The 13,999-nt window shown below is 49.0% G+C and overlaps 1 protein-coding gene across 1 annotated transcript; it reads left to right on the top strand.

The window, feature by feature from the left end:
* The first annotated feature begins 9,603 nt into the window (after positions 1-9,603).
* On the top strand, positions 9,604-13,746 carry LOC120700263 (LRR receptor-like serine/threonine-protein kinase FEI 1). The gene is made up of 13 exons (XM_039984488.1): positions 9,604-9,850; positions 9,930-10,065; positions 10,327-10,398; positions 10,586-10,657; positions 10,781-10,852; positions 10,940-11,011; positions 11,122-11,193; positions 11,301-11,407; positions 11,513-11,695; positions 11,847-12,179; positions 12,278-12,532; positions 12,841-12,974; positions 13,076-13,746. Exons 1-13 carry the CDS (start codon positions 9,724-9,726, stop codon positions 13,298-13,300), a joined length of 1,860 nt encoding a protein of 619 aa, XP_039840422.1. The 5' UTR covers positions 9,604-9,723; the 3' UTR covers positions 13,301-13,746.
* The last annotated feature ends 253 nt before the right edge of the window (positions 13,747-13,999 follow it).

Below are 13,999 nucleotides of genomic sequence, written 5' to 3'. Positions count from 1 at the left end.
AGGCTTGCTACTTGATCCATCAATTCCTTTTCCCTAGAAGGAGCAAGCTCGGGCACAATATTAGTGGCATTTGCATTAATGAGTAGGTCATCACATGAAGTAGAAGCATTGACTTTTTCAATAGTTTCATGAGCAAAGTTCTCAAGACTTGGGTCAATTGCTTCATAGGCAAATTCAAGTTCTTGATATTTGTGAGCCAACTCCCTATGCTCTTGTTTAAGCTTTTTGTGGCTCTCTTCAACTTGCTTAGCAAGTACAAGTGACTCATTGTGCTTTTTGAGCAAGTCATTGTACTTGCCAAGCAAATCGGAGTGGGCAAGCTCTAACTTGGCATGAGTGCTCTCAAGAACCTTGACTTTGCCCTTTTCCCTCTTGATAACGGATGTATACTCATTAATGAGGTTAGCAAACTCATTAGGGTCAAGCTCATCATCACTATCATCTTCACTCTCACATACCTTAGAGTTACCTTTGGCCATGAGGCACATTGGAGGTGGAGGTAGCGATGGTTCTTCATTTGTGAGGGCGATGGTGACGATATCTTCTTCCTCATCGCTTGACTCTTCGCTTGATGAGACATCGGTCACTCATTCTTGTTTTTCTACCAAGAAGCTTCTCTTGATGTTGCCCCTTTTCTTTGGGAAGAGCTTGGTCTTCTTGTCATTGCTCTTTTTCTTCCCAAGTTTCTTGTTTTTGTTCTTCCTTTCTTCTTCTTCATCATCGCTTGAATCATGGCGATGCTTGCTCTTGTTATCCTTGTCTCTTTTGTCCGGCTTGGGGCAATTTGGACGGATGTGACCTTTTTCTCCACAATTGTAGCAAATTTTGTTCTTGACATCCATTGGCCGGAACATTCTTCTTTTAGAGTCAAAGTTGAAACCCTTCTTATTGATCTTGTCATTCAAGCGTGTGAACTTTCTCATCATGAGAGCAAGTTCTCCATCATCTTTAACATCGGACGAGCTTTCATGATGATCATCTTCTTCATTGCTTGAGCTTGATTCTTGCTTGATCATCTTGAGCTTGCGGGATTTGGTTGCCTTGGTCTTTAGAGCAATTGATTTGCTTGAAGTTGGCTCTTCGGACATACCAAGGATACCCATTTCATGAGCGCGAATTTTGCCCACAAGTTCTCCTACTTCCATTGTGTCAAGACTTTTCTTTTTGAAGCATTGCATTGATGATGTTGTACTTGGGCTTTGGGAGGAGCATGAGAATCTTGCGATTGATGGAGCCACTGTCAATTTTGGATATTTCAAGTGCATTAATGTCCTTGACAATGACATTCAAGCGAGAATACATATCATTGCAATTTTCATGAGCTAGCATTTTAAAGGAATCATACTTAGCTCTAAACAAGTGATATTTTTGCTGACGAACTTTAGTGGAGCCTTCATGAATTTCAATGAGCTCATTCCAAATATCACTTGCTAAGTCCATGCCATTAACTCTAGCAAAGACTTCATCACTGATGGCTTCGAAAATTGCATTTCTAGCCTTGGCATTCCATTTTAATTGTTCCGAGGTGGGAGTTCCGGTGAACCCGATCTTTGTTGCCAACCACACTTCGGGGGCAATCGCATCAAGGTATGCGGCCATGCGAACTTTCCAATAAGCAAAGTTCTTGCCTTCGAAGTGAGGAGGCGAACCACCCATCTTGGCCATAGATCTAGGCGGTGAAGCCTAATGATCCAAATGAGCAACGAGGCTCTGATACCAATTGAAAGTATCGATGGACCAAGAGGGGGGTGAATTGGGCTTTTTTCAAATTCTAAAACAAAATAAAGCAACCTTAACCTATGCAAAGCTAGTAAGGCACCAATTCACCAACCGGATAACTAAGCTACCTACACAAGCTAAGAGAGATATAAAGAGAAGTAAAGCCTAGCAAGGTAGAGCTAAGTTATGATCTCTAAGTCAATCACATGAATAAATTGCATGAAAGAAAATGCTTGAATAAAGAGAGTGGACAAGAGACGACCAGATTTTTTCCCGTGGTGTCGATGTGTTGGCACACACCCCTAATCCACGTTGTGACACTCACTAAGAGTCTTGTCACCTCCCAAGTCACTGAGACGAGGGCGCTCACTAAGAGTCTCCGTTCACCATCCCGGCGTGGTGGAGATCAAGCCACGTACAATCTTCTTCTCCGGGCTCCCATAATCCTTGACAAGCTCCGCGAGAAACACCTCGATCACCAAGATCGCCTAGGTGATGCCAATCACCAAGAGTAACAAGCTAGGGCCTTCACTTGAGCAAGAACCGATCACCAAGAACGGATGCACACAAGCTTCTCTCTACTCAAGTCCTTAGCCTTGCTTCTCGAATGATTGAATGATCAATTTGATGGAAGATGAAGCTCAAGGTGGCTCTTGACTATTGTATAAGTGTATGGATGTTACCTGGTGTCAAGAGTAGCAAAATGGCCCATTAGAGGGGTATATATAGGCAGCTCACACGAATAGAGCCGATGGAGAAAAGCTGCCAGAAAACTGCGTAGCGCCGGTTAATCCGACGATCCTCCAATAGCCAGCGTCGGTTTAACCGATGAATGTAAACTGCCCCTTCTGAAAACTAGCCGTTACAACTTGGGCAGATTAACCGACGTATCATCGGTTTAACCGGTGAGTGTAGTTGTCTACTGATCAACTGAAAAACCAAGTCTCTGGACAACTGCACCGATGTTAACTCAAACCAAATCGTCGGTTTAACCGGTGAGTATAATCTTGAAATACCCTGGAAAAACCAACTCTCTGGACAACTGCACCGACGTTAATTTTGAACATCGTCGGTTAATCCGGTGTTAATACTGTCCAGACACTGATCACAGCGTTTAACCGACGTATAGAAAATGGTCAGCGCCGGTTAAACTGGTGTACTGAACTATTTCTGTTTTTGCCTTTTCTGATTTGAGTCTTGAATGAAAACCAAATATTCTTGAGATATGAGTTGAAAACCACTTATTTGAACTTCTAAGAACCTGAGTGACCATAGTGTGCATCCATTTTTGAAAGATCATGTCCATGCTCAAGTTACTTGGCCTTAACCCCTCTTAATAGTGCGACCTCTACAAAACTATAAAACCTATACTAATCTAAGTGTCCTTCTCAACCTTGTGACACTTAGTACTAGAAAGATCCTTAGTCTTGTTATAATCTTGAGTTGAATACGAGATTGCCTTTTTTGAATAATGAAATTTAGGGGCCTCTTTTGACATATGACCAAATGAGCGATAATGATTTATTAAGCTGCACAAACTCATTAGTCACAATAATGGTTGTCATTAATCACCGAAACATACCTTGAGGGCCTAGATGCTTACACAGGGACCTAAACATAATTAAAGGGTAGATCCAGGGGCTAACATGCAAAACCGGTGGACTGGACGGCGGGTTCTAATATTGAAAAGATCTGTGGTCTAAACGCTAAAAACAGGACCTTTCTGCAATTACTTTTGAACTACAGTGGACAGCGGGTTGATTCAGCGAAAGTCTAGGGACTCTTTAGCAAAACAGCCAGGCTGAAGCGGTACGCATGGATCTAATACGTTGGATTGGGATCCAAGGGCCAGAGTTTGATGAGATCTAAATCAAATCATGAGCGTCCATCACAGATTGCGCGGCTAGGACCTGTTTGGGCGCGGGGGCGGCGGCGCCGGTCGCCTGACTTCAGGTTCCGCGGCGGCGCGCGGCACGAGTTTGCCGGAGTTAACCAATTCCGGTGCTCCGGAGGTCAAATCAACTAGGGTTTGGGTCTGGGATGGCCAACGCGACATACGTAATCCACCTAGGGCCTTAGCGGGGCTCTACAGTACACTGGGCGGCTCGCGCAACGGTGGTGGCGGGTCTGCACAGCAGTGCTCGCTGGCGTGCACGCGTTCGCGCCGTTCTGGGCTCGGATCTAGGCGCAAAAGAGGCTGTGAATGTGAGCAAGGCTAACGCAAGCCGAAACGAGGTTCGCACGGGGCTGTGCTGCGCTGCAGGAAGTCCGCCACGGCGGAGCTGCGGTGTGTGCCGCCGGCGACCGGTGTTTCAGCCTCGGGCGCAGACCACAGGCCTTGACATCTAGCGCAAAAGGACGGGGAGGTGTTACTGATGCTCACTGAGGGCTCGGGTCGAGGTAACTCGGCGCGTAGGGGTGTCGGCTTCGAGATCCGGTGGTGGCGCTGGGCGGAGCTCGGAGAGGAGGTCATTGCAGGGCATCTCCAGGCCTGCTGGTCTCTCAATCTGGTTCGGGCGTGGCCTGTGAAGGTGTACAACGGTTCAGGGCAGCCTGTGGTTCACCGGCGGCGAGAAATCGCGGTGGCAAACAGGTTTACCCGCGGCGGCGTCCGGGCGCAATTCCGGCCACTAGAGGGACTGGGGTCGAGGATGGCCAGCTCCGTGATGTCCCTGGGCTCACGGCGAAGCTGCTGCGCGGCTCTGGTGAGGCTGTGGTGCAGCAGAGCAGCGTGGCCACGGCGGCGCAGGGGTGCTCTGCATGGCGGAGCAAGGCGGCAGGGTGGTCGGGGTGCGGTAGCGGCGATGGCGTGGAGAGGTGGGTGCGCAGGGGCCGCGGGGATGTCAAAATAAAGGAGGCGGCCGGGGTTTTTTGGGCGTGCGTGCCACAAACAGAAGGTCGGCGAGGATTGCTGGTGTGACGAGCGCAACGCGGAGGAAACAGATCGTGGAACGGCTCGGCGTGATCCCGGGCTCTGGGCGAAGCTTCTAGAGGGCCGAGCGAGGCTGACCGGTGGGTCAAGGGGGGTCGGGGAGGTCCACGGGACAGCGGGGGTCGGGCGAGGCAGAGTAGAGGCGCTGCCGGGGAACTCGGGTGGAGGAGGACGACGGGGATGACAGGTGGGGTCGGGGAGCAGTGAGACGGGGGCGAGCGCACGGCGAGCGGATGGAACGGCTGACTCGCAGGGCCCGCACGTCAGAGAGAAAGGGGGCGCGCGCACGCAGGATGAACGGGGCGCTGGCGAGCTGGGCCTCGGGCGGCTTGCTGGGCAGAGGAGGCGGGGTGAGTTGGGCTGGGGCGTAGAGTTTGGGTTCGAGGGAAAGGAGCGCGGGTTGGGCCGACGCTGGGGTTTGGGCCGGTTTGGGTTGGTTTGGGTTTTCTATTTCCTTTCCTTTCTTTTTTTCAAACCAACTCAAACTAATTTGAATTTAAATGAAATTTGAATTCAAACCCTAAGCACTCAAACAAATAAAACTTATGCACCAACGGCGGTGCCTGGGCTGGCGGCCCTGGGGCACGGCGGCAAGCGGGAGCTGGGGGAAAAGGGGGAGGGTGACGAGGGGATCCCGTCCCCCACCTCGATTTGGGTCGGAATACGGCGAGGCGGCGGCGCCACGGAGGCTGGCTGGCGGCGGGCGGTGGCGCTATGGAGCGCGGCGGCGGCCAGGAAGCGGGGGAAAATGGAGAGAGGGATGAGGGGGTTCGGATGCCCTACCTATCTCGGGCTGGAATGGAGCGGGGCGGCCTGGCCACGAAGGCCGACGGCGGCGGGCGGAGGTGGCCCTGGCGGCGGCGCTGCAAGGCGAGGGGAGGGGCTAGCGGCGGTGGAAGGGTTTAAGGTGGTGGGGAGCGTGATAGGAGGCCTATTTATAGGCGGAGTAAGGCGGTGGAGGAGGGGCGCGGCGATGGTGGCGGCCGGCGAGCTCGACGGGGCACCATTAATGGCGCTCGTCCGCTTGTGAGTGTCGGCGGCGCGATTCGCGGCGGCGACGCGACGTCTCGGGTAGCGGGCACGTGGGGGTGGCAGACAGTGGAGCTCGGCGTCGAGCTGTGCGGGCGCGAGCATCGAGGCGGGGCGCTGTGCGTGCTGTGCGGCTCGGCGAGTGGCGCGGCGAGGTGACCAGGGGACGGGACGGTTCAGCGAGCGGCGCGTCCGCGTGGTGCACGTGGAGCGCGTGGAGGCGACCGGGAGCGGGTGTGCACGTGTGTGCGTGCGGGGAGCAGGGCGGCGCGTTGAGCGAGCTGCTCTGCAGCGCACGGGAGAGGAGAGAGGGAAGGAAGGGAGGAGGAGGAGGAAAAAAAGAAAAAGAAGGAAAATGGAAAAAGGAAAAAGGAAAAAAAGAAAAAGAAAAAGAGAAGGAGAAGGAGAGAGAGAGAGACGACGGGAATCGCGGCGGCGACCGCGGCCGGACGCGCACGCGTGCCGGTCAGGCGTGACGCGCGGGACGAGGGCGAACAGTGAGACGGGACAGCGATGGATTCGGATGAAGGGACCGGTTTTTCGGGAGATCGGGCGGGAAAGGTTTGAGCTCAACGATGACAGAGATTTGAAAATTTATTTTTAATGCGTGATTTATTTTGATAAATTTTTTAGGATGTCACAGGGTCAGACAGCGTCAGGCCGCCATTCCCCACAGTGGCTGTGACCGGAGTCCCGTCCGCCAACTCCGGTCACTGCTCTGCCATTCTGGACGCTGTGGCGACACTGTGAGAACCTGCGATGCAGTGCAAGACGTGCTCGGCACTGCTCCAGCCACTGTACTGCCAACTCCCCATACCTCCTTCAAACTTTCCCTTCCACGGAGCCCTCGAACGGCATTGGCACGACCCTCGGAAGTGGCTCCGACCTTGACCAGTACAAGACCCTGGCCTGCAGGACCCTCGGAACGTCGCCACATCACGCCTGGAGGATGGTACCACCTACAGTAATGACCACGCCGCCCGCTGGAGCAACAAGGACGCCGGCGCGATCTCCGCAAGGCCAAGGACGACACCCAGGACGACTGCCACGCTAGGCGCCATACCCCACGGTGTACTTCCCACAGTGCTCGACCACTGCACCCGCGTGATTCGGGGAGAAGACGACGACTTCCACGACCTCCTGAGCATGTACACTGCCCCTCCTTGCGTCTATAAAAGGAGGAGGCGGGCTTTATCTCGAGGGACCGGAGGATTCACACGCACGAAACCGGTAGAACACAACACTCAGCACTACTCACAGAGCACATACGCTCTTCTGAGCCCCCGATATTGGCACTCGCCTCAATCAACTCCTCCTATAGCAGAGACTTGGGAGCTTCCCTCCCTCTCTCGCCTCGCTTGTACCCCTACTACAGGCACCCCCAGTGCAAGACAGTACAGTGCTCTCGCACACTCCTTTGCTGGACGTATGGCTCCGCGGCCGGAACCAGGATAAACCCGTGAGTGACTATATTGCCTCTTGCATCAACCATCTGGGACGAGGAACACGCAGCATTATCACTAGTTGGTGCCCGACCCCGGGTCCGAACACCGACAATTTGATTTAGGAAGAACAAAAAAAAAGATATGGAAGCCCTTGAACTGAATTTAATGGTGCTGCTACATAAACATAACACACTACCGAAACCAAATGATCTTCATTACCATGGCACCCTACTAATTAACATATACATATATTGTGGCTGCCTTCATTACCATGGCACCTTACATGAGTGCCGCATGAAGATTTTTTAAACAAATAAGGTTTGTCACCAATTGGTGTAAAAAGATTACCAAACTTGGTTAAAGTTAGATGCCTAAAATCTTTGCTACACTACTTTGGGGCTATCCACGCGTGTGACTTTTTATTTCGTTGGCAAGAAATTTTGACACAAATGCAGCCATAACCAAATGTTTGTTTGTATTAGTACTGCTCGGCTGGTTGTGGCTGGTGGTTGGTGTGAATTTGGTGTGAGATAAAAATATTGTTGACTGGTTGAAGCGGAATAGGAGAGTGGGGAGGGAGAGATGCTGAGTTTCACCGTGTTCGGCTGGTGGGTAGGCCTCCAGCCCTACAGTATTTCCCTCTCACACCACTCCAGCTCCAGCCTCCAGCCTCCAGCCACCAGCCAGGTAACATTATTTTTCTCTCATACCACTCCAGCTCCAGCCTCCAGCTCCAGCCTGCCGAATGCAGTGTTTGTGGAACTGTGTTGTGTGTTGGCCGCATGAATCTTTGCTGGCTAAGGAGAAATATAAAAAATAGTAGTTGGGTGGTAGGTAGGGGGCGTGGCTGCTCACAGTTCCGTTTTGAAACTAGTCTAGTCGGGCCAAGCATGCATGCATCAACGTAACGGCTAGTTGGTGGTTCCGTACGAGGCAGGAATCAGCAGCGTGTTGGACGGGTCAGGTCCCGACATGTATGGCAATGGCATGGCCTCCCTCTCAACTCAAGTCACTAGTCTCGTACTATCAAGAAACAGCAGCCCCAAATCTCATCCATTCAAACACGGCCTAGCATTCAAACACATATTTGTAGCTGCCGCATGCATTCAAATACTGACTGACTTTGACCATTTGATCTTTTTCTAAGCCTTACTGTTTTCATGGCCTCATATATCTGCGTATGGCAACAAGACTTTGACCATGATTATTTATTTATCATATCGTATATACTACTGTACTATTTAGTTCAGACGTATATGCTACTGCCTATTGTAGTCTCACCGTTTCAAATTATAATTTGTTTGACTTTTTTATATCAAATTTGACTATACATTTATTTAAAAATTAGATAAAATATCACTTTTTTATTGTGACTTATTTTATTAATATAAAATTTTAAAAATAAACTAAATTTAACTATATCTACACAAATTTTTTAAATAAGATGAATAGTTAAATTGAGATTAAAAAATCAAACAAATTATAATTTGGAAGTAAGGAAGTAGTATAGTAGTAGTAAAAAAATAAAAGCCATGTACTAGTGTCATCGAAGTTGAGCCTTGCCAAGATTATCAGCAGTAGTCAAGGATTTGGATTTATGAGTAAAATCAACGAGTGTTTCAAAAAAAATCCAACCATCATGTTGGCTGTGTTCACTTCCAAAATTTCTCAATCCAAACTTCACTATTCACCTATCACATTAAATTTTTTTATCTTATATATGGAGTATTAAATGTAGATAAATAAAAAAAACTAATTGCATAGTTTTGATGTACACGACGAGATGAATCTTTTGAGCCTAATTAGATCATGGTAGGACAACAATTACCACAAACAAACAAAAAGTGATATAGTATACCACAGTATGCGATGTGATACTTTTTACCACTATTTTACGTCCGTTATCGCTTTTCCCTACCGATTGCAGCAGTTCTTGGGTGGGGTCTTCGACACCGTTACACCGGACCCTGTACCTGGACCCATCACTGACAGCTGGGTCTACGGACGATGGGTCCCACCACTCAGTGGCCCTTGTCACGAAAGCACGTCCGGGCAGCCTTTTTCTTTTCCGTCAGAGCTCTCTGCAGACTCTTCTCTCGCTCACTGTACTACTAGCTCGGTCCTCTTGCTCTCTGAACGAGGCCCCGTTTGATTTGCGCTGTGATAATGAATAATAACACTTTGACTGCTAATTGTTAATTACAGTATCAAACAAAGTCAGTTGACAAAACTAACTTCAGAACCCGTGCTAGGAATCTCGAAGAATCTAATGAAGCTTTTGACCGTGCGATTTAAAAATTGTTACTGTAGCATCGTTATAGCCAATTATCTATTAATTACTATCATTAGATTCGTCGCAAAAAATTACACCTAATTTTAAAAAAATTTATAAATTGACTTTATTTACTACTTTATATATATTTATATATAGAAGATTCTCCCGTAGCTTAGCTTAGCTAGCCTGAACCAAACGGGCCTCAGCTAGCGCACTCTTCTCCCACACACCACTCCACTCCACTCGCTTCAAAACCTCCCAAACAAGCCACAGCCTTCCGAGAAAAGCCAAGAACACGCCTCCCTCCCCTCCAGGCCTCCACCATGGACAAGATTGGCAGCAGCAGCAGGAGGAACAAGCGGAGAAGCCGCCCCATGGCCGCCATCACCATGCTCGTGCTGGCCGCCCTCCTCCTCTGCTCCGCGCCCACCGTAGCACTCACCCCCGACGGTATTGATTTGCAGTTGCGATCCGTGGCACAATGCCTCCCTCCTTCTTTCTCATCCGCGTCTTGCTTGCTTCCTTGCAGGCGAGGTTCTGCTCGAGCTCAAGCTGGCCTTCAACGCCACCGCCCAGCGCCTCACCAGCTGGAGGCCCTCCGACCCCAACCCCTGCGGCTGGGAGGGCATCTCCTGCTCCCTCCCCGACCTCAGGGTCCAATCCATGTGCGTGCCCCTCGCCTGATCTGCATTTCTTCTTCCTATATATTGTTCCTTCTTCGTCCCCTCCCCCTTTTACCATCTCCCCTTATCCTTTTTTTTTGGCTCTGTTATTATTTGAATGAAATGTCAAATGTGTGATGGTGACTCGGCTTCCGATGCCCTCTTCTTCTTGGATTCCTTGTCACCTCCCTCCTCTGTACACTGTACCCCTCCATTCATCTGATTAGTAGTAATAATGCGTGTCTTCTTTTGGGTTGGGTGCAGAAATCTCCCATACATGCAGCTCGGGGGCATCATTTCACCCAGCATCGGGAGGCTCGATAAGCTGCAGAGACTGTAAAATTTTCTTCACCATTTTTAGGACCAAATGTTTTTTCTTCTTCTTCTTTTGGGTTAGATGTGAAAAATAGAAAAGCACCAATACCAACTGCATTGTCCTTTTCTCTTTCTGCTTGTGCTTGTGCATGTATTTGTACTTCCTGTGGGTGTGGATGGATGGATGGGCGCATCTTTCCCTTTTCAGAGCTCTGCACCAGAACAGCTTGCACGGCCCAATCCCTGCAGAGATCAAGAACTGCACGGAGCTCAGGGCAATGTAAGCTACAACTAGTATGATTTTAGCTGCTACTCCTAACTAACAGTTTAGTTTCGTCGATTTGTTCAGCTAACTTGTTGGGCTGTCAAATGATTGAACCAATTTCTTGCTGTGAATGTTCAGTTACCTGAGAGCTAACTATCTGCAAGGAGGTATCCCTTCAGAGATTGGCGAGCTTGTGCACCTCACAATCTTGTATGCTCCTCAGCTACCATCTTTCATCGACTGCTTCTGTTTTACAGTATTCTGTTGAGATAATAATGTGCTGAAATGAAACTGCAGGGACTTGTCGAGCAACCTGTTGAGGGGCACAATTCCGGCATCCATTGGAAGCCTCACACACCTTCGCTTTCTGTAAGTTTTCTGTGTATTCATCACGCCCCCCCCCCCCCCCCCCTTTGTTGGAAAACAAAATGCTGATTAAAAGTAAATCTGAGAGAGCTACAACATTTTACCATCTCCAGGAACCTGTCCACTAATTTCTTCTCAGGAGAGATCCCAAATGTGGGTGTCCTCGGAACCTTCAAAAGCAGCTCGTAAGCTTTGGTCCCATCACCCTTTGTCCCTTGTTTCATGCGTGCATCCTGTAATAATGTTGGATGCCTGTATTTAATGTTGTTGTGCATTTGTTCACGTGATGCAGTTTTGTTGGAAATCTGGAGCTTTGTGGCTTGCCCATCCAGAGAGCTTGCCGTGGAACACTCGGCTTTCCTGCTGTGCTGCCGCACTCCGATCCACTCTCTTCAGCTGGCAAGTCTTCCATTTCTATTTGATCGCAGCATCAAATTCTTTTCACTCAATATTGGTGCATGTGTCGGACTAGCTGATGTTGTCATTTATTTTTGTTTCGAATAGGTGTTTCTCCTATCAACAACAATAAAACATCACACTTTCTGAATGGCATTGTCATTGGTGCAATGTCAACCTTGGCTCTTGCCTTGATCGCCGTACTCGGATTCCTTTGGATTTGCTTGCTGTCGAGGAAGAAGAGCGTTGGTGGGAACTATGTTAAGATGGACAAGCAAACTGTTCCTGATGGTAATGAAAGTGACACCATTTCCTACAGCTGCCCCTTTAGAAGAGATAGTAGAATAGAAAGATACCGATTGTGATGACTAACTAACCAGTTCTACACTTTATCCAGACTGACCCCAAGAAAACTAATTTTACTTGCTTTGTTGTAATTTAGGTGCAAAGCTTGTGACGTACCAGTGGAACCTTCCATATTCAACAAGTGAGATTATTAGAATGTTGGAGCTGCTTGATGAAGAGGATGTGGTTGGCTGTGGGGGTTTTGGCACAGTGTATAAAATGGTGATGGATGATGGTACATCATTTGCTGTGAAGAGGATTGACCTTAGCCGTGAAAGCCGTGACAGGACATTTGAGAAGGAGCTAGAGATTTTGGGCAGCATCAGGCACATAAACCTTGTCAACCTGCGAGGATACTGCCGGCTCCCCACAGCGAAGCTACTCATATACGATTTTGTGGAGCTGGGAAGCTTGGATTGCTACCTTCATGGTAAGGATGCTCACCATGATACATCCCTTGGCACGATCACAATTTCAATTCATTGACACTGGTGGCTGATTGCTTACATGCTGTGTCGCCTATGGCAGGAGATGAACAAGAGGACCAGCCATTGAACTGGAACGCACGTATGAAGATTGCCCTAGGCTCGGCTCGAGGTCTGGCGTATCTGCACCATGACTGCTCGCCTGGGATTGTGCATCGTGATATCAAAGCCAGTAATATCCTTCTGGATAGAAGCTTGGAGCCTCGTGTATCTGATTTTGGCCTTGCAAGGCTTCTTGTGGACAATGGTGCCCATGTGACCACGGTTGTGGCGGGCACTTTTGGATACTTAGCACCAGGTACATGTCTTCCTAATCAGAGACTGCAATTTAGATAGTTTTTCAATGCAAAAAGAAAAGAACTCCAGTACTCCACAAAACTGCTAGCTAGGTGTACAGAAATGCAACTGAAACTGGACCTTGTAGCTGTACAGTGTGCACTGAGAAATAAAAGTAACAAGACCACCAGTGAAACAAACAAGTCTGTGTTTATATTTGCATGTTACTAGGCGTCCAATGCTTTCTAACATAGAAGATTATAGAAAAGTTTGGATCCCCCCTACTTGTTGAGCAGCACTGATTCGGGTTACTTTGACTTCGGGTGACAGAGTACTTGCAGAATGGGCATGCTACTGAGAAATCAGATGTGTATAGCTTTGGAGTGCTTTTGCTGGAGCTGGTGACTGGAAAGAGGCCAACCGATGCATGCTTCATCAAGAAGGGACTGAACATTGTTGGCTGGGTAAGTACTGAAGTGCTGTTTAGTGGTTGTGGTTCTAGTTGGCAACGACCAAAAAGCCATCTGAACTCCTAAAATTCTACCTACCCCACCCACTTTTGCAGCTCAACACCCTAACTGGGGAGCACCGGCTCGAGGACATCATCGATGAGAGATGCGGAGACGTGGAGGTGGAAGCCGTGGAAGCCATTCTGGACATCGCCGCAATGTGCACGGACGCCGACCCCGTGCAGCGGCCATCGATGAGCGCGGTCCTGAAGATGCTGGAGGAGGAGATCCTGTCTCCCTGCATGAGCGAGTTGTGCTACGAGCAGCACCTGGAGCTCTGAGCTGAGTAGTAAGTAGTATACTGGTACTGCTAGCTAGCTGCTGAAGCAACATGATGGATGAGACTTGAGTGTGTTGGGAAGCACAAGTTTTGTAGATACATGATGAGGAACCGTGACAACACCGTGTAGGAGTGTTGGTGGACAAAACTGCAGATTCTCTTTTTTTTTTGTGCTCAGTCAACGCAGGTGAAAGTGGTTCTTGGCACAGAACCAACGACCGAATGAGCATGTTTCGTTGTACATAGAGATGTTTTTTTTTTTGTTGCGTCTTGCCTTAATTTCTGGTGGCCATGTTCTGATCTGCAGCTGGGTGAGGTTAGCGACTACTCTGATTGCAATGGAAAATTGAAATCTTGTAGAAGCAAGAGGGAGGAGGTCGAATGTACATGACAAGGATGAGCTGTTTCTGATGCATATGAAGTATTCGGTGTGGCTCGTTTCCAGATGAAAACAATATCTATAGTGATAGTGTGGTTGGGTGGAGACTGGAGAGTTGTGATTTGTGAAGGAAGGGTGGGTGGTGCGGTGCGCTCGAGACGCTCTGCTTCCCGGCTTTTCTAGAGAGAAAAAAAAACAAAAAAAAAACTCTCATTGGCCCCCACAAGAGAGGGTCACGTGTCCGACAACACCCCCTATCGCTCTGACTGGCATCCATGGGTACATTCTGGGACCACCATGGGCTGGTTGGGTGGGCCAACA

The sequence above is a fragment of the Panicum virgatum genome, chromosome 3K (genome assembly GCF_016808335.1).
Source record: "Panicum virgatum strain AP13 chromosome 3K, P.virgatum_v5, whole genome shotgun sequence".
NCBI lineage: Eukaryota > Viridiplantae > Streptophyta > Magnoliopsida > Poales > Poaceae > Panicum > Panicum virgatum.
Note: the sequence above shows the minus strand (reverse complement) of the source record. Positions and strands in the feature narration are given on the sequence as shown.